This window comes from Ursus arctos, unplaced genomic scaffold (assembly GCF_023065955.2).
Source record: "Ursus arctos isolate Adak ecotype North America unplaced genomic scaffold, UrsArc2.0 scaffold_15, whole genome shotgun sequence".
Classification (NCBI taxonomy): Eukaryota; Metazoa; Chordata; class Mammalia; order Carnivora; family Ursidae; genus Ursus; species Ursus arctos.
In genome coordinates, this window is record NW_026622819.1 from 41,675,831 (window position 1) to 41,697,082 (window position 21,252).

The window sequence follows — 21,252 nt, forward strand, 5'->3', positions numbered from 1 at the left end:
GTCTCTGTTTCCTCGATTGTTAAATGGGCTGACAATTCCTGGGGCTGCTCAGAACAGATCTACTTTCTCTGCCATGTGACCACAACTGAGGGCTGGTTCCGTGGCTAAGACACCGTTTTCTAGAAGTTCAGGCTGGACCCTAAGCATAACTGGAAGTATTAAGGTTCTGGTCTTGGTGCTTATGAAGGAGTAATGAGGCTCTTGGCTATTTCCCAGCTCTTGGGAGCTATTCATTCAAACAGCCACTGTGGGCCGCATGCTTGGGGATCTGTCACCAGAGTCAGGGATGACCATGGTACCAAGCAGGCTGCTGTGGTATGTTGCCCAAGACTTCCAGAGGATCTCCCCAGCTGGGGTGGGGGGATCCCCTAGGCCTCTCCCCTGGGCTGCCTCAGCCCTGGACGAGAGGCCTGGGGATATGCAGTGTGAGGGGAGCTCCAGTGGGAGGACTAACATGGGCAATTATCCACTTGACTGATTGCCACCCAAGTCTCCGAGTCTGGGCCGATTAGGCATTAACCCGAGGGAAGGTGGCTGAGTGGCCCCATGAGCCCTTTGACTAGTCATGTGTGGAGTGGCAGGTGGCTGTCTTCTGTCAGGTCCCTATCTGGGCCAAGGCTGGCCTCCAGCCTGTCCAGTGCAGGGACAGGCTGCAGCCTAGGGAGGGAAGGGAGGATGAATATTGGTATGGTTTGCAAAACCCCATAATGCCACTGACATTCATCCCCTCTCCACTTCCCCTGTCACTCCTGATCCAGGCCCTGGTCCTTCCTTCTGGCCCCAAGAGCTGACTGCAGCATCTGCTGGCCTCCAGTGACCCATGCACCAGGGAAGTTGGACTCCTCAGTGTCCCTCGAGCATACCTGGAGACTTCTCGTTCCTGAGCTCCTGCTCACAGCTTCCTGGACATCTCAGATTGTCCCTATCCATCTTGGTACAGCCCATAGGCCACCTGCCCTCCATGAGTTCCCCTGTCCATGCCCCAGACCTGAGTGAGAAGTATTAATAATAACAATAATAGCTAATCTTTGTGTCAGGCATTCAACTCAGCACTCTGCAGGGATTATCTCATTTCTCTGAATACCACCACAGTGGATTAGGCACTGTTATCATGTTCTACTTTTCAGATGAAGAAACTGAAGCTCAGAAAAGCTTTAATTACTTGCCCAAGGTCACAGGTCTAGACTAAGCTAAGTTTCAAGCTCCCATCTGTCTGCACTCCTGAACCACTGGGCTGCACTGTCCTGGGTCTGTCCCTCCCCCTGCAGCCCTCTGACTGAACCTCCTGTGTGACTCTCTGCTTTGGGTTCTACTTCCGTGTATGTCTCTCTTCACTTTAACCTCTGGCCCGCTCCACTGTAAGCTCCTCAGGGATGGATCTCTGTCGAACTCACTGGTTCTCAACCAAGACTGCATGTTGGCATCCCCGGCATCAGCTGGGTGGGCCCAGCACACCAGTGTTCCTACACAGCGCCAGGCACGTTGTAGGCAGTAAAAGGAATTACATCTGATCTGAATCTTCTGTAGGGACCTGTTTCCCTATGTCAACAAAGCAGGTGTTGAGCTCAGATCTTTAACTCCTAGCTCTGACGTTCTAAAATTCTAATATTCTTTACAGGGATGTTGTCGGCTTCTAAAGAGAGACCTATTGAATAGTCTCTGTCCACTTTCCCCGTACCTGCCTGAGGAAAGCCGTGTTACCCCTGTGGACAGGATGGGATCTTTCTCCTCCGTCCTAGATTTTCCTTTCCAGAGCAATCTGTCCACATTTGCCATGGGGCCGAGAGTATAAGGGCAGGGGAGGGGGTTTGCTGAGAAGTGATGAAAACTGACTAGGTGGCCAACTTCAGGGCGCGCATAAAGTCTGAAAGCACAGATCGTATTATTTTCGTTTTCAACAGACTGTACCCTTTCGATTCCTTTTGGGGCAGGCTAAAGTCTCAGGTTTCTTAAGTGAAAATCAGACACAAATCATCAGAGACAGATAGCATATCACAAATGCGTGTGCAGGGTCAGCTGACCAGCATCTAGGCTGGCCCAGGGTTGAAGGGTTCCCAGGGATCGGGACTTCCAGTGCTATGACCAGGACAGTCCCAAGGAAACAGGAATGGCGGTCACCCAGGTGGAGAGAACTACTGTATTCCTACGTTACCCGTGTGTGTTGCATACCCCGAGTAGGTGCCCAGTGAGTGGGGTCCAGCTGGGAAGACGAGCCTCGGGAGAAGATTCAGCTCACTGGGGACAGTTGGCTGAGGGACTGGCTACTTTGAGACAGTGTGTCAATGAACTTGAAATGCAGCTGTCATTTCCAGGGTGGGGGTGTCTTCCATCACTCCAGGGTGCCTTCTGTGTGACCCTGGAGAGGGTCACACAGCAGGATGGGAGTGAGGCTGGGAGACAGGTACAGAACAGAGACCCTGGAGTCTAGGCTGTGGACCTGTAGGCCTGAAAGGCTCCAGAGGCCTGGCTGTCAAAGGGACATGATGCCTTTAAGGAGGATGAAGTCATCGGGGGCCGAGGCCACCTGGCCCTGTGAGGGCTGCAGCCTGCAGCCGAGAGGGAGAAGCAGAAGGTGGAAGGCAGGTGGGCCATGGGGGCCGAGCCTGGGATGTCAGCTTCACAGCGGACAGACAGGACCCAGCAGGAGTTGGAACAGCCAGCCCTGGCGTTGCCTGGGGTGCTTGGGAATGTAATCAAACACTCAGCAGACCTGCTGGCCATGGGCATCTGGGCACCACCGGGCCCTCCAGCTCATCCTGACCCCCCGTTGGCAGTTCTGACGGGCTCCTGCCAGGAGAAGCGTCCGGCCTTGTTGGCCAGGCCGGTGAGCATGAGCTCATCTGCTGCCAATCCAGCCCTCAGTCGGCCTGCCCCAGGCTGGTGCTGGCAGGTGGGGCTCTGGTGCTGAGAGCTACTGGAGCCAGGCTGGCTGGTTCAGTGGCCTTGGTTAGGTCACCCCAATAAGAAGCTGGGATGGGGGGAGTCACTCTGAGGCCTTGAAACAGAGCCTCTGCTGTTATCCCCACCTTTACCTGCCCCCAGACTTGAGGCTCGGATGTGGTTCTGGCCAGGGAACCAGTACCTCTCCTATGTCCCCTTTTCCACAACCATGTACTACATTTCCAGCCTCATCTCCCCTTTCTCCCTCTTGTGTAGTAACAACAGCAATAATAATAATTGTGGTAATAATAACTGACGTTTGTTATAATTTATTAAGTGCTAGGCTAAGCATCATCTCCTAGGATCCTCAAATAAATCTTCCTGACGAGATACTATTATTTTCATTCTCATTTTGCAGAGGAAGGACCTGAGATTCAGAGTTTAAAGTGACTTGTCCAAGGTCACCATACCCTTAAACGGGAGAGCGAGAATTTGAGCTCAGTTTATGTAGTTCTAAAACCCATGCTTCTATCATGGAAATAATTTAACCAAGTGTGAAAGTAAACACTGAGGCCACTTCATCAACCATGAAAGTGGGATGTGTCCTCACTTCAGGCATGAGTCTGTTGATGGATCTTTTGCTGCTGCTGCTGCTGCTGCTGCTGCTGGTGGTGATAATGGCTGGGTTTTTTTTCTTCTCGTTATTTGTTTTAATTTTTAAACTGTTTCTAGGAAATAATTGTTGGCTGATGGCTTTATTTAATTCTAGAAGGCAAAGGGACATAACTGAGGACCCTTCCCAAGGCATATTTTAAGATCTCTATGTCAACATTTTATGGAATGACTTTATATACTTTTCTGTTAAAAGTTCTTCAAGGAAAACAACTTTATTTATTTAAACACACACACACACACACACACACACACACACACACACACACATACATGCTTCTAGCCTCCCCCCTTATGTGATGCTCCAACCAAAACACAGGATTTGGATCTAAGGACTTTCCACCCACATTCAGAAAGGCCTCTCACTTAATTCAATGCTCTGCTGTCTCTGTCTCAGAATCTTGATAATTTGGCATCAGGGCCCAGCAGGTAATGCAGCCAGTTCAGCACATCGGCCAGCCTGCTGCTCCCCAGCCTTGACCCAGCACCCTCCCTTTGCTCATGCTGGGCCTCTGTCCAGACTGCCCTCCCCACTGCATCTACCTGGTTGTGCACCTACCTGGCCCATCAAAAGGCTGCCTGCTCATGGACATCTCTTAATCTCCCCCAACTGCTAGGGTTCCTGGGCCCTTGTGGAGCAGGCTGCCCTGTTCAGGTCTCACAGTGAGGTCAGGGCAGGAGATCACTGTGTGGTCCTCATCCCCCTTGCCGTATTTGTTGGGAGTGTGGAGCACAGGGTGAGGTTTGGACTTGAAATTAGACAGATGGATTCAATCCTAGCGTTGTCATCTGTGTGTGCAGCTGTGGCCTAGGACAAGTTACTTAGCCTCTCTGGGTAGCAATGTCCTCATCTGCCATATGGAGGTAGTAGTGATTATTATCTTGCAGGGCTTGTCAGGATTAAATAAGGGATGAATCAGTAAAACACTAAGCAGGGTGCCTGAGGCAACAAGTGGTCTTTTTCTGGATCAGTCTGGTGTCTAATTCATCTACGAATTTCCCATAGCTCTTTACATGGTGCTAAGGAAATGTGTGAGGTGCAGAGGATGGATAGATGCAAAATTGCTTTGGAAGTGCTGCAATGCCATGCATGTCGAGAAGGAGGATGTGATTTTACAGATGAAGAAACTGAGGCCCAGAGAGCTTTGCTAGCCTCCCTTCCTCCCCAACCTTGGTGCCTGGGTCCTCTGGGTCACTTGAAGGGCAGCAGGGCAGAGGCCCTCAGGGGCAGGAGTTTGCTCTCTGCTGCCTGAATTCCAGAGGCCGCTCTGGCAGCCCAGGCAGCCCTATCTCCCTCAGCAGCCACATTCCAGACATTCTGCCCAGGTTAGGAAGAGAGCGGCCCTGAGGCCTGAAACCCTGAGAACCCAGGCCTAGACAGAGGCGGCAGGATCTCCTGGAATCAGGGATCACTGGCCACACTGGCTTCCTCAGCACCCCAGGCCCTCCTCACAGGCCAGGCCTCAGGACTGGTTGTCCAGGGAAGGCTGCTCAGGGAAGACAGACTAGTAGCCCACTAGTTTTCTAACTTCAGACGTGTGGGAATCATCTGGTGGGAGGGGGACTTGTAGGAATCATCTGGTACCTTAAAAAGGCACATTCCAGGCCCCACCCCACCCCCATTACGGAGGGGCCCAGGATTCTGCTTCTTAAATGAGCCTCCAAGAGGGTGCGCAGCCAGGTTTAACAGCCGCTGATTCAGTCCCCTGCACAGGTGATCGATGATGAAGCTGAGGTCAGGAGGCAGAAGGGGTTGCTTAAAGTCATTGGCTCCAAGGCCGTCCTCACCAGAGCCACTGCTCCTTCTGGAAACAGGAAGCCCTCAGACACAAACCGCACAAGGGCCAGGGAATGCACAAGGGTGAAGGGCTGGAACAGGGCAGTTCAAAGAAAAGTTAGAAAGATGGGCAATATTTGCTCTTCTCACTCCACCACTGTCCTTCTGTTCCCTCCCCCCAACCAGAGGCTGCCAACTGGCCTGACACAGAACCCCAGTACCTCCCACTTTAATCTGGAAATGCGTCTACCCCACCTGCATGTCTGCTCTCCTGGTGGCTTTCCTTCTCCTGTCACTGTGTATAAGAGAGAGCACCGCCTTGGAGTAAAACATCCCGAGCTCAGGTTCCAACTCAATCACTGCCATGCTGTGTGGTTTTAGACAAGTTCCTTACCCTCTCTGACTCCCAAGTTACCCATGTGTACAATGGTGGGCTAGACTAGCTTTTCTCAAAGTGCACTTCATGGATCAGCTGCACAGAAGCCCCCAGAAACCTGGCTAAAATGCAGATTCTCACACTTCCAATCAGATAAAATGGGCAAAAAAATTTGGAGAAACCTTATTTAAATTTTGCATTTACACAAATAAAATATGATACATTTTCCTTGTGGAATAATAAAACATTACACTGAAGGTTAAAGCCCTCTTTGCCACCACCACAAATACCTTCTCCAAAGGCAACCAATATAATTATTTAGGTGTGTAATCTTTGTAGATATTTATATTCATACATAAATATACCAAAAGGAAATATACAGCATTTGGAGGTTTTTGTTTGTTTGGAGAAGGAGGGCGGCTGTTAACATAGCATCCTGTGTGTGATCCTGCAACATATTCACTCAACACTTTGTCTTGGGGTCTTTTCATGGAGTACACCTAGATCCACCCACACTTGGAGCTCTCCAGGTCATTCTGGGGCTCATTCAAGTTTGAGAACTTCTGAGCTAGATAAACACTGACATCACATCCTGTGAGTCTGATTTTAACATAGAGAAGGGGCAAAGTTAGCAGGATATTTCCCAGGAATGATCGAAAGTCTGGCCTAAATGGAGTGTCCTTGGAACTGGACTCCACCACTCAGATAGGGCCCTCTACTTCCCTTCCCTTCCCTTCCTCCTATTTCCTTTCCCTTCCCTTCCACTTCCCTCAGGGCCACACCCTCCTTCCCTTGACAGCCCCTGGTCACCCTGATGTCATCTGTGCAGGCGAGGACTGACTCAGGCTCTCCCTGCCACCCAGAAGGCAGCTCCCTATGGCTCCTGATGAGGCCTGACTGGTTTGACTTGGTAAGATAGTTCGTGGTTTCCCAACACCTCCTCTCTAGCGACTTTCAAGCACACACCGTCTGTCTCTGTGGGGAACTCGGGAGCTGTCTGGGTCTAGAGTAGCGACAGTCTCTTCACTGTCCTCAAGGCTCTGCCATAGCTGTGGGACCTTGAGCAAGCCCCTGTCCTTCTCAGAGCTTCCCTCTCCCCAACTGTAAAATAAGGCTGTAGTCTGTAATCTCTGTGCCTGACAAGTACATCTAGCAAGCAAATCTATGCAAGTTTTTTCAAATGAATAAAAAATGAAAAGTCCTTTCTAACTCCCAAGGACTAAGAATTCAAGGCAATCATTATGAGTAAAATACTTACCGTGTGCATAGCCCTAGACTAGGAACTGAGGGAGACAGAACCCTGGAAAAGAAATGATGCAAACAGCCTAGTTGGGGGTCCAGTTAGCCAGTCAATCAGTATTTCCCTGGAGTCTAGCATGGGGCAGGAATGGAGGAGCCAAGTCAAAGCAGTCCAGAAAGGACCAGGGGTCTACTCACAAGCCATCGAGGAAGAGTGGGGGTCAGGAGAGAGGCAAATGGAAATTATGGTCACAAAGATGATGGGTCCTGCAGAAAGGTCAAAGGAGAAAGCATTCAGGGAGAAGATGAGGTATATAGAGAATGAAAGCAGGAGATAGAAGTAGGGAAAGTATGTGACACACGACAGGTTCTGAATAAATGTTTGCTAAATTGAATAGTTATAGAGACCAACTCATGATAAATGGATACATAGAAATAGATGAGTGCATTAAATAGATGACAGAAATAAGCAGATGAAAGTAAGTTAGCAATGCATGGATAGATGGACACACAGATCATGGATGGATGGATGGATGGATGAGTGGGTGGGTGGATGGGCAAGCAGAGAGATAAATAATCACGGTCCAGGATTATTGGATTTTGGACCAGGTATCTAAGTTTAGATTTGGGCCCCTCTGCTTATTGACTCTTACTGGCCATGTAACCAATGAGGGTTTTGTGCTACAAACAGAGATGATCAGTCCAGTCGGCCACCTACCCCAGGGAATTATGAGAATTGCCTGAAATACTAGATGACAGCTCTGCATAAAGCTGCTTGCAATTGTCAGAGGATGGTGGTTAGAAGTGAATCTAAAGGACTTCTCAGCCCTAGTTTTACCTAAATAGGACAATGTGAGAGATTCATAAGGAACATAGTCGAAGATATTATAACAACATTGTATGGTGGCAGATGGTAGTTATACTGGTGGTGAGCATAGTATAATGTATAGAGAAGTTGAATCACTATGTTGTACCACTGAAAATAATGTGACATTGTGTGTCATCTATACTCAAATTTTAAAAATTAAAAAAAAAAAAAGAGTGACTGATAGAGGAACAGATGTGGGACCTGGAATTTATATTACACCCAGTAGGTCCTACTCCATCAAGTAACAGTTGAGCAAACCAAGGGCCTGGTGTTTTGGGACTGCTTGAGGTCAGCATCTGGCTTACACATTCTGTCTCACCATCCAAAGCATGCCACCCTCCCTGACACAGCCCCTCTGCTTCACTTCTTCAGAATTACCCTGATAAGCCAGCCTCGGGGGCAGTATGCAGAGCCCAGCAGTATCAGGATCACCTGGGTGCCCACGGACAAGCACAGATTATAGGGTCCCTCCCCTGTCCTCTAAATCAGAGTACTTGGATGTGCCCAGGTTGAGGATACCAAGCTGCTGTGGCTTGCCCAGTTTCACTGGTTGGTGTCTGGCAGAGTTGAGACTTGAACCCAGATCTCCTGCTGCCTATTCCAGGGCCCCTGCCAGTGCCTCCTGCCCAAGGGCCAGGAAAAGGCCCAAAGACCTCTCGATGGCCCTAAGCTCTGAGATTTCAGACCCCTCAGCAACTACCAGATATACGCTGCTCCAATTGCCTATGGCTTTTGAGCTAAGCCCACTGGCTTTCTCGAGGCTGCTGGTGGGATCCTTGAAAACCCAGGGATAAGGGAGGCCTAAGGGAGATAAGTGGTTCTTGTTCCTCCTCCCATCTGGCTGCTGCCCAGATGAAGGCCACTCTAATGCCTATAGTAAAGTCCCAGGCATGGAGCCACGGAGCCTTGCAGGAGAGGTACTCGCAGAACCCCCAGAGTGGTTTCCCACAGTGGTCTCAGCCGTGGGTGCTCATTACAATAACCACCTGGGGGAGGCGCAGGGCGGGGGTGGGGGGGGAGTGGTGGCACTTTACAAAGTATCGGTGCCTGGGCCCACCCCCAGAGAATCTGAATGCATCAGGATGAGGTGCAAGCCTGGGCATCAGACTGTGAGGACTCACCCTATGGTGCCAGTGTGGGGCCAGAACTGGGAAGCAGGGCTCAGAGGCATCTCCTCCCCAGGGACTTGCTGTGTTTCCAGCTGGAGTGCTAAGGAAGGAATCTCTATTTTCCAGATGGAGAAAATAAGACTCAGACATGTTAGGCAACATGTCTGAGAGCACATTTAAAAGGTGCAGAAATAGGGGCACCTGGGTGGTTCAGTTGGTTAAGCATTCGACTCTTGATTCTGGCTCAGGTCATGATCTCAGGGTTTTGAGATCCATGCCAGGCATGGAGCCTTTTTAAGATTCTCTCTCTCCTTCTCCCTCTGCCCCTCCACCCCTACCCCCCCAACTCACATTTCTCTCTCTAAAAAAAAAGAAAAAAGGTACAAAAATCAACCCTGGTTGGTATGAGCGGCACAGAGAATGAATGAGAGTGCAGGAGTTACAGTTAGACCTCCCCAAAAGAGAAAAACCAGGAAGGAGTGGGCAATCCACTCAGGCTGTCATCCCCAGAAGGACAGATGCCCCTCCTCTCAAGATCCAGATTGCTTAAGGGGGCCGGAGCTGGCTGAGCTTGGGTACCTTGCAGGGCTGGGATGAAGGGAGACTGACCCTGTGTTTGTTTGACCCTGAGAGTGGACGCATCCTTAAATTTTGCACCCTAGGGTGTCCTTCACCCTAGTGCTGAGCCAGGTCCCAGGCCTGCACCTTGTCCCAGGGTGGAGGGCACTTAGAGGGACAGCCCACTGAGACTGCATCAAATAGCACTGGATGCCTCCCCAAGGGACATTGGGATGCTGTTACTGAGAGGAAAGAAATAGATTCTGGGCAGGTGAAAATACAGGGGCTCACACCCAGGCTTTAGAGCAAAGCAGTTAAAAACATGAGTCTGGAGTTGACTGACTCTGGATTTAAATGCAGGGTCTCCCCTTACTATTTACTTGACTTCAGACAAATCCGCTTGCTCTCTGAGCCTCTGTGTGGTTATCTATAGATGCTAATAATGGTACTACCTGTTGATCTCTGTCTTCTGGCCCTTCATTCCATGTCCTCACCCCTATACCAGTGTTTTCCAATTTTCCAGTGAGATCACCTAACTGCAAGGGAGAGTGCATGTGGGTCCCTGGGTGTCTGGGAATAGAGTCTGAAACTATTCACAGCAAGTACTACCTTCTTTGAGACACAGAGCAGCCACACCACCAGCAAGTCCACGTGGGGCATATACCCCAGGAAGCCAACGCCTATGTCCACAAATCATCATAGCAATGTCACTCATAACATCCAAAAACTGGACACAAGTCAAATATCCATTGGTAGTAAAATAGGTAAATGGACCAATACTGCATGACCAGGAAAAATAGCAACCCCCGCCACGGAGACATGGATGCCTCTCAGACAACATGCAGAGGGAAGGAAGCCAGACCCCAGACAGCATATGCTCTATCATACGTGGAGTTCAGCAACGGGCAACACTAATATTTGAGCTGTACTATAAAGATCAGTGAACTTTATTGTATGGTAACACCAATTAAAAATTTTTTTAATTTAAAAAAAAGGAAAAGTATGTAATTTTTGCAATCTATCCAAATGTGTTTGTGCTTACTTTAACAATGATTTCTTCTGAAACATCTCAGTAAAATGGACTCTCCTGGCATATAGTTCTTGTTTGTTGGGTGTATGTCAGTCCCCCTTCCGGGTGCCCACCTGCCCTTGTAGGCACACTCCCCGATTAAGAAGCTCCTCTCCTCCACTCCAGTTTGCATGATTTCCATAAACCTAGGAAGCCACGAGTTGCAAACTAATGGTCCATGAGCCACAATCACCCCCCACCATGTTCTGTTTGACCCACTCTGTTTTTTTTTTAATTTTTAATTTCAAAAAAAGCTTTAATTCATTGCCATTTTTAAAAATTGGGAATTTTTACAGAAAAACGCAGGCTCCTCTTGAAAGTTTGGATGATCTAAAAAGGGGGCATGTTGGCAGCAAAGCGCTAGAGCTCAGATGCTGCACATTTTCGATAGGATTCTAACACATGAATCCCCCCCAGTCCCACCCGGCCTGCCTCACTCATTCTCTTGGCTTCTTCCCTGGCTCCTGCTAGTGTTTGAGTGTGTGTCCTTGCTCTCACGTCTGATTCAAACCTCTGCTACTCCCCATCCAAGTCCTTCCCAGGCTTCCATGTCCCTCCTTCAGAAAGCTTCCCAGAAAGGCCACCCAACACTGTCCTCTCCCTTCTAGTTCAGGGGTCCATAAACTACAGACTGTGGGCCAGTCCACCCCCACCTGTTTGTGTACTGCCTGTAAGCTAAGCATGGTGTTACATTTTTAAATGATTGAAGAACTCGAATCAAGGGTGATATTTTCTAATGTTGTAGTTGAAACCTCTGCATCTAATACTTAGTTTTATTGGAACGTAGTCACGATTGTTCATTATGGATTGTCTGTAACTGCTGTTGGGGTACCCCGGCAGAGGTGAGGAGCTGCCACAGAGACAAGGGTAAAATGCTTGCTATCTGGCTTTTTACAGAAGAAGTGAGCCGAACCCTGATCTGACTCCAGCCTTCCACAGGACTGTTGCTAGCTCGCCTTTACATACTTTGCTATTCGGATAATGTGATAATTTGCCCTGTCTTGTATTCTTTAATGAGATTGTGTCATAGGTCTCCTTCGTACCACTCCCTCCATGGTCTTCCCTCTGGTGGAGCCAATTGTTTTCTGCCTTAGGGGGTGGGACAGCAGGAAGAGCCTGAACCTCTGGAAGTGGGTTCAGAAAGGCTCTGAGGAAGTTGTCCAAGGAAAATGCCAGAGGAGACACCTGAATACCTACTTCCTCTTTCCATTGTCCCTGCTTATAGGAACCCTAGAACCCTAAGTTACTCGTCCTGGAAGGAACTTCAGAGCATCTTTCTTTCTCTTTTTTTAAGATTTTATTTATTTATTTGGGAGAGAGAGAGCACACAGGGAGAGGACCAGAGGGAGAGGGACAAGCAGACTGGACACTGCTCACGAAGCCAAACGGAGTGCTCCATCCCCGACCCTGAGATCATGACCTGAGCTGAAACCAAGAGGCAGAGGCTTAACTGACTGAGCCACCCAGGTGCCCCTTCAGAGCACCTTTCATCCATCCATCCATCCATCCATCCATCCATCCATCCATCCACTCACTCGCCCAACACTATTAGTTGCCACTGTATGTGGGGCATGGTGCTGGTTTGGACTGCAGGCTAAAACTTGGTTTCTGTCCCCAAGGAACATAGAGCTCAGTAGGTGAGACAGATGTCTCAAGACAAAGTTGTATTTTGGTGTGAAAATCCTTATAGCGAGATGTGAGCACACAGCCAAAAGAGATGCTAACTCTAATTCTTTAACTTTGTAACTGAAGAAAATGAGGTTAACCAGAGAAGGCAAGAAGCTTGCCTACAGTCACACTGCAAGTTAGTGACAGAACTGGAATTAGATCCTTCCCCAACTTCCACTTCTTGGCACTTGACTTTTTCATTCCTTCTTCCAGTCACTCAGTCAACAAATAGTATGGAGTTCCTCCCAAATGCCAAACACTACTTTGGGTGCTGGGCATGCGGTAGTGAGCAAGACAGACACATGTCCTGCCTGCCAAAGCTTCTGCTGGGGGCTGGAGACAGAAAATAAACACATCAGCAAATCAGTCAGTCAGATGGTTTTAGTGAGCTGTGTGCTTTAAAGAAAATAAAGCAGAGGGGTGCTCAGGTTGTGATCTCGGGGTCCTGGGATCCAGCCCCGCATCAGGCTCCCTGCTCAGCAGTAGCCTGCTTCTCCCACTGTCCCTCTCCCCGGCACCCCTGCCCCCTCTGCCTTGTGCTCTCTCTCTCAAATAAGTAAATAAGTAAAATCTTTAAAAGAAAAAAAAAAAGAAAGGAAGGAAGAAAATAAAGCAGAGCCAGGGCTAGAGTAGCTTGGAACTGCTCGGGTAAGATGGCCAGGGAAGGCTGCTCTGACCAGAGGACCCGTGAGGGGCCCCGGAGTGAGAAGGTGCCAGCGGCACAGATCTGAGAGGTGGTATTCTGGGCAGAAGGAGGAGCAACAGCCAGGCCTTGTCTTGTGCCACCTCCAAGATTCAACCCTTACTCCACTCTGACTAAAGAGAACCAAAAACTGGAAGAGTATTTCTCTTTTTGGGTTTTTCTTCAGTTTTTGCTTGTTTGGTGTCTGACTGCTATACTAGATGGTAGCCCCACAAAAGGGGGTACTGTGTGGGTCTTGGTCACCACTTTGTCCCCATGACATGACGGGGGGTGTTGATGTGAACAGAAGGGGAACATGGAGGGGAGGAAACACTGGTGAAGACGTGGAAAGTCGGAGGGTTTATGTCTAAGTACTCCACTGACAGCAAATGAGACTCTGCAAGATGCCAGTTGGTTACAAAAAAGTAACAAAGCCTCCTTCTCCCCTCCCATAATTGCCCCACTTAATTCATTAAAGGATTATCCCTGAGACTGGGGGAGGGGAGGGAGCCCAACCTGGGAGTTCTGGCAGCAGCACAACCTTTGTGAGGCAGCAGGGAGACCTGGGGACTCCCAACTGGGGCAGCAACAACCGGGTTGGGATCAGGGAGCCAAGGGTCTAACCCTAGCTCTGCCCCTGAGTGACTGTGTGACCTTGGGCAGGTATCCTCCCCTTTCTGGACCTCAATGCTCTCATCTGCACAATGAATAAGGATGGGGTAAGAAGAGCACCTTCAAACTATGCTTCGAGGAGCCCTAGGGTCCCAAAGAGGGGTTCTTAGGGTCCACTTTGCAGGGAGGGGCAGCAGAAGATAGACAGGACAGATTGAAGTGGGACACCCCCTTTTCAACCAGAACAGCCCGACTATAATCTGTTTCTCCCTCTGGGTTTCCTCATAAGGAGGTGATATGTGGAGTGATAATGAAAGCAAACATTGAGCCCTCACACCTTGTTGGGTGGATTCCATGCGATAATGCATGCCAAGGGCTTAGCGGAGTAACACGGCACAGTACCTGTATCATGAGGACGCACATGAGGACGCTGTTAGATAACTTGTCCAGGATCTGAACGAGGATGCAAACACTTACAGTCAGGCCCCTTTTAACTGCCCCTTGATCAAGAGGACGGATGTTTGGTATTAAGCTGGCAGGCTCTTGAGGGCTCCACTACTGACTAACACTGTGGCCCAGAGTACCTCGAGGGTTATTAAGGAGAGGATACGTGTGAGACGCTTACCATCATACTTGTGGCACAGGCTCAAGAATCATTAGCCATTATTATGATTATTAGTATCTTAATGTCATATGAAGACTGATTGCATTCCTAAAATGTGTTTGGAACCTACAGCTCTTCCAGCCCTGGCAGTCTCCTGCTCAGGGGGAGGGATGATGCTGTGGGTGGGTGGCACCCTGCCCTCCCAGGGGGAGAGGGGGGAGGGGAAGGGGTGGGTGGTGCCGGCCAGTAAAGAAGCATTCAACAGATTTTACAAAATGAGAAAAAGGACAAGCCAGTGAGATTTTCGTAAAGCTCACTTTATTTCATTTAAAGGACCGTGCTTGAATCAGAGATGAAGGCCTATTTAACACCAAATATGTCTGGTGAGCTTTGAGCACTCACCAAGTCCCAGACCTGTGTCACCTGACACAGATGTTCTTGTTTATTCTTCACCATATCCCCACATAACTGAGGAAACTGAGGTCACGGTCACTAATTTCCCCGAGATCCCGCAGCTGAAAAGCAGAAGAGCTGGGACTCACACTGAAGACCTCAGGACGCCAGAGCTCTGCACGCCTCTCTAATATGCTGTCCAACCTCAGGCCTGCTCTTATGTTTAACAGCTGTATTGAGACATAATTTATATCAAATTCACCTGTTTAAAGGGTGCAAGTCAGTGGTTTTCAGTTTATTTAGAGTGATGCAACAATCCCCATAATCAAAGTTTCAAATATTTTCATCACCCTAAAAAGAAATCTCGTACCCATTAGCAGTCTCCCTGATCCCCATCCTTCATCTCCAGCCCCTGCCAACCACTCATCTATGTTCTGTCTTTGCAGATTTGCCTATCCAGACATTGCAGATAAATGGAATCCTATTGTATGTGTTCTTTTGTTACTGGCTTATTTCACGGAGCAGGTTTTTGAGGTTCATCCATGTGGTAGCATGTATCACTACTTCATTCCTTTCTATGGTGAAATAAAACTCCATTGTACGGGTATACCCTACTTTGTTTATCCACTCATCAGTTGATGGACATCTGGACTTATTCTACTTTTTCTACTTTTCCTACATTAGGAACAATGCTGCTATGAACATTTGTGTATGAGGCTTTTTGGTTTTTTGGAGGGTGTTTGTTTGTTTGTTTTTGAAGTAGGGTCATGCCCAGCTCATGCCCAACACGGGGCTTGAACTCACGACCCTGAGATCAAGACCTGAGCTGAGGTCAAGAGTCAGATGCTTAACCAACTGAGCCACCCAGGCACCCCTTTGTGTTTGTTTTTTATGGGGTTTTTTGTAGACATATGTTTTCATTTCTTGTGGGTAGATACCTAAGAATAGAATGGCTGTGTCATATGGTAATTCTGTCCTTAACATTTATCCTGCCAGTTTCTCAAAGCAGCCATTTTCATTCCCACCAGCAGAATATAACGGTCCAATTCCTCTACAACATCCTTATCAACACTTGTTAATAACTGTCTTCTTGATCATCGCCAACCCAGTGGATGTGAAATAGTATCTTATTGCGGGTCTGATTTGTATTTCCCCAGTAATTAAAGATGCTGAGCATCTTTTCATGTACTTATTGACAATTTGTATTTCTTCTTTGGAGAAATGTCTGTTCAAATCCCTTGCCCATTTTTTAGTTAAGCTTTTCGTCTTTATGTTGTTGAGTTGTAAGAGTTCTTTATATATTCTGGATACAAGTCCCTCATCAGATATACAGTTTGCAAATATTTTTCCCAGTCTGTGGCTTGTCCTTTCACTTCTCAATTGTGTCATTTACAACACAAAAGTTTTCACTTTCATGATGTCCAATTTATCATTATTTTCCTTTATGATTTATGCTTTAGGGGTCGTATCTAGGAATCCATTGCCTAATCCACAATTGCAGAGATTTACCCCTATATTTTCTAAGAGCTAATAGCTCTTTAATTTAGGTCAAGGGTCCGTATTGAGCTAAGGTTTGTGTATATGAGATACAGGGGTGCAGATTCATTCTTTTATATTTGCATATCCAATCATCTCAGCACCATTTGTTGAAAAGGCTATTCTTTCCACATGGAATTGTCTTGGCACCCTCGTCACAATCAATGGACCATAAATGTCAGGGTTTATTTCTGGACTCTCCATTTTCTTCCATTGCTCCAGGTGCCTATTCTTAGCCAGTACCACACTGTCTTGATTACTATAGCTTTGTAAGTTTTAAAATCGGGAAGTATGAGTCCTTCACTTTTGCTCTTCTTTTTCAAGATTGTTTTTGGGTTTTCTGGGTCCTTTACATTTTTATATGAATTTTAGAATTAACTTGTCAAACTCTGCAAAAAAAAAAAAACAAAAAAAAAACCACAAAAAAACGGCTCCTACTTTTTAAAGTGTTCTCTTATGAAATATGGTGATAGGAAACAGTAATTTTAAAAAAAAATTTTAATAACCCTATTTGGAGGGAAAAAAAAAAGCAACCCTGTATTAGGTCCTCAAAATTGTGGGGGCATTTTTACCAATCTGTGAAATCCAAAAGTGACTCAGAAAGTCCTGGAGCATTGATCAGATTTTGAGGTAAGGCAGAATGTATGGTCCTGGGGAGGAGGAGGGAGATAGAAAACAGATGACATCAAGTGGAGTGGTGAGAGGCCCCTGAGCCCCTGTTTGTAATAGATCTAGGAGTGTCCTAAGGACAAGAGGTGGGACATGGAAGGTCCTGTTTGCATAAAAGGCCCACAAGGCTCCTGGGAAAAGTCACTGTCAGCAAAGGGAAAGGAGTGATCTGGGGTCCCGCCCAACATCTGATGGTCAGATGTATTTAACACTGACTGAGTACTTCTCCTGAACGAAGCCCTTCCTATGCAGCATCGCATTTACTGCTCCCCACAATCCTGGGAGTCATAGTTGCCCATTGAGGTGTCGAACACAGCACTGTCCAGCAGGAAGATCCTGTAAACCGCATATGTGATCTTAAATTGCCACCAGCCATGTTTAGAAAGTAAAAGGAAACAGATGAAAATTCATTCTGGTAATATATTTTTATTTAACTCTATGTATCCAAAATGTTATTTCCAACATGTAATCAATATGCAAACATTTATTAGTGGAGTATTTTTTGTTCCTACTTTCTTACTGACACTTTAAAATCCAATGTGTTTTTATACATGTCCAGCACATCTTGACTTAAATGCTAAATATTTGATCTGTATTCGAATTTCACAAAATTTACACTTGAAAAGTAGCTTCACATTCCCATTATTTTAAGCACACTTAAAAGCAAACCAAATATCCGTTTTTAAATTTAAATTAATAAAAATTAAATAAAATTTAAAATCGTCCTCGGTCACACCAGCCAGATGTCAAATGCTTGATAGCCACACGTTAGTGGCTCCCCCATTGGACACACAGGCTGGCATTCCTGTGACACCATATGATGAGGGCAGTGACGAAGTCAGCTTGTCGAACACTGTATCCCTTGTTGTGTGGGCACATAGTAGGTAGTCTTAAACATTTATTAAATAATGCATAAATGGGTGAGTCAACAAGCAGACTGAGCTAATGAGCAAATGAAATAATGAGTAAAAAGCAAGCAAACTAGGCCAAATGCCTACAACAAGTAAATGGCAAGGAAGGAATTCAAAGCCAGGTCTGACTCATTCCGAAATCTATTGGCTGCAAGAAACATATGTGGACATAGGAAAGGAAAGCGGAAGCTTAGGCCATCGAGCCAAGGATCATCAGGGTGTCCTCCAGGCCCTGCCAGCCCTCCATAGGCCCCCTTTGGTCCACCTATCCTCCCTAACCTGCTGCACCACCTTTCTCCTGGCCAAGCTCTGGGGATGCTCCAGGAGCCCAGAGGATGAAAGGCTGGTAGGGGCAGGTGATACCATGAGCATGGTGACAGCCGGCTGCACCAAGCACAAGGACAGGGCTCTGGCCACAGGAAATGGGCACCAGCTGCACAGACAGAGCCCTCACTTGTCTTGAAATCAGCAAGACTGACCTCATATCTGGTCACAAGTCCTGGTGCTGATCCAAAACCAGAAGGAGAAGCCAAGGGAGACTTTAGTTTCAATCACAGGACTTCAGAGCTAGAAAGAATTGGAGGCACCATCTCATCCAGGACATTTATTTTGTAGATAGGAAACTGAGGCCCCGGAAAGGCAAAGTCCCATGCACGGTTGCACAATGAATGGTCTCTTTAAAAAGAAAGGCCTCGTCTTACTCTTGCTATTGCTGATGGTACCATTATTTCTTTTCTCTAAAATGATACCAGTTCCGGGTTCTCTTCCAGCCCCTGGCAGTTCTTCAGCTCCTTGCATCATGCTGGACCCCAGTGCTCTTAAGGGAGTAGCCACAGTGCCAGAAATCTCAACTGTTCCTGCTTTGAGCTTTTGCTGATGATTTTCTCTGCCTAAAATGCCTGTCCTCCCTTGCTCTTTACCACTGCCCCTCCTCCAAGAGTCTCAGCCTGGCTAGATAATACCCACCCCCAAGCCTGGGCTCTAATGTCTCTGACTCAATGCAGCTCCCTCTGTCCTCCTGAACTAATGCATCTCCTCCTGCCCGTATTCCATAAGACTGTCTACGGCAGCTGTTGGAAAATGGAGAAATCCCTGTGGCTTTACCTCCTTCGTCCAGGAGGGTGTCTGTGGCTGAGACCCTAAGTCTGGGAGGAAGTTGTGGAAATAAGGATTGGAAAGCAAGGTTGCGGCCAGATGGGAGAATGGGGCATGTTGTGAACAGTGAGAAGGGAGGAACTGGAGGCCCCGCGGTGTCTGTCTGGAGGGGGAGTCTGGAGATCCGGTCCTATAACGAGGACATTCTTTGGGGGCTTTCTTGATCCCATTTCATAAGAGACGGAAAACAACATCGTTGAAGACAGGCTCCCTGGCCTCCAAGCTTCAGATGTAGTAGAGGAGACTCACTTATTCATCCGTTCATTTAACAAGTGCTAACTGAGAGTTTCCCTTGTGCCAGCCACTGCCATAGGCACGGAGAGTAAAAGTAGGTTTGTGAGAGTGTGTGTGTGTGTTTGCAGAGGGGAAAGGATAAACACGTAGCTATTAATTCTTTCAATGTGCTAAGCACTGTTCTACATGCTAGGGATACAACTGTGGATAGGCAAGTATGTTCCTGCCTCGGGAAGTTCCTGTTCTGGTGTGAGAAGACAGATATTGAATAAGTCATGACAAGTTTGACAAGTTCAGTGCATTTTATGAAAGGAGTGTAAGGAGCACCATGGGAACACACAACAGGGGAACCGATCTTGATCCAGTGCCCCAACGACGAAGCGACATTTCATCTACACCTCAGAGATGAACTACAAAGATTTCACAGACGAAATGTGAAACGTAAAGTGCAGGGTGCTTTGGGAGTGCGGCAGGAGGGCACAGAACTTCTACAGGGTTGAAAGGAAGGCCCCTTGGAGGAAGTGGCATCCAGTGATCACCTACACAGATATAATGATAATGGAATGTAGATCTAAGGAACAATGAAAACCGGTCACAGCAGATCTGAGCTTTCCCAAGGAAGTGATTTTTAAGATCTGAAACCTACATGGCAGTTAACTGGTGAGAAGTGAAAGACAGTGCAAGTGTTCCCAGCAATGGGACGGGCATATGCCAAAGCCCTGAGGTGGAGGGAGGACAGCTCTCTGGGAACTGTTTCTCTCCAAGCCCTTTGATGGGGATACACAGGTCCAAACTGTCAGTGAGAGCCAAGGGCTGCTCTCTGTACCCAGAGAGTGTTTGCGGTGCTCTGTCCACGGGGCTTTCCAGGCACTTAGAGGCATCTCCCTTGGGCCTAATCCTGGGTTAAGGTCATCCCTCCCTCTCTTGAAAGGGAGTTGAGACTCACAGAAAAAGCAAGGGACTTACCAAGGTTAGAGATAATCATGCTAATTAATCACTTACTAGGTTCCAGCTACTAGCTACTGTGCTCAGCTCTTTACTGTCAACACGAAGTAGAGACAATCATTGGTCTCATGTGACCAATGGGGAAACTGAGGCTCACAGAGGACATCTTGTCTGGGGTCACATGGCTAGATATCCCCAGAAATTTGGAACCCAGGTAGCTGACCCCAGAGAATATGCTCCTCTCCCGTGAGACTCTTTGGCAGAAGATGGCCAGAGTCCAGGTTCCCTGACACTCAGCCTTGTGCTTCTGCCATCGGGAGGCCTCCATATCCCTGTGACAAGACGGACTGACTTCAGGCAGGGCACTAAGCAAGAGTGTCAATGGAGGGTCCCAGGGCTTCAGTCGACCTGCCTTCCCTCCCTGCCCCTTGCTCTTCCACAAGGAAGGTGCTTACACCTCCTAGCTCAAGCTCCACCCACACCACCCTAACTCCTGCCAGCAAACAGCACCAATTTACCCCCCACATACCCTTTAGGGGTGCACAGCCTGCCCTTGGAGGAAGATGCCTGGTAGAGGCTCGCTGCACAGGCCTAAGAAACTAGCTGGGGGTCTTTGAACAAGAACTCCAGATCCTGGGTGCCCAGAATGTGATCAGGAAGTGGGGGTCATAGGCTTGGGGTGAACCATCCCATTGGCTCCACAGACTCTCGATTCCACGGGGAGAATGCAGCTGCAGGAGGGGCAGGCAGAGCCCAGCAGCTCCAGGGTAAGGGAAACCCTAACTGCAGACAATCCTGGGGTTACTGCTAAGTTCCCTCTTTGCTCCTATAAGGCAACTTTCCAGCAGGACGGATTGGTACACATTCCTTGTGCCCCTACGAGACACACAGCCCATACCCATACTTCCTCCAGGGCCCTTACGTAACAGTGACCCCCACCGCACACCAAAATCACCCCATCCCCGCCTCAGGTCATGCCCCAGCTTGTACAAACCACAGGCCTCATACTGCGCTAAGGCAGGATGAGTCAGGGGCAGAACTCAAGGTGCCAAGCCTGAGAAGCTGCTCAGAGCAAGGAAGAGGAAGCTCTGTGGCCCAGAGAGGAGTGAATCAGGCAGGAGTGGTTCAGATCCTGGTTTCCAGCCTCTACTCAGCAAATACCTGTAACAGCAAGGGATGTGGGAGAGGGACCCAGGCACACCTGGTTTGGGGTCAGTCATTGTTGAGGAAATGTTTTACCAGGAAAGTATGTAGATGGCGTCTCCAAAGTTGCTAAAACTGCAATTTGCTCGTGG

The 21,252-nt window shown here is 48.0% G+C and overlaps 1 protein-coding gene across 1 annotated transcript in view; it reads left to right on the forward strand.

Moving 5' to 3' along the window:
* The window catches only part of SLC36A1 (solute carrier family 36 member 1), a 138,779-nt gene extending 135,549 nt beyond the window's left edge, over window positions 1-3,230 (forward strand). Inside the window, exon 11 of the mRNA XM_057312275.1 lies at window positions 759-3,230. Coding sequence (XP_057168258.1) covers window positions 759-817 — 59 coding nt within the window. The 3' untranslated portion in view covers window positions 818-3,230. The remainder of the gene's footprint in view (window positions 1-758) is intronic.
* The last annotated feature ends 18,022 nt before the right edge of the window (window positions 3,231-21,252 follow it).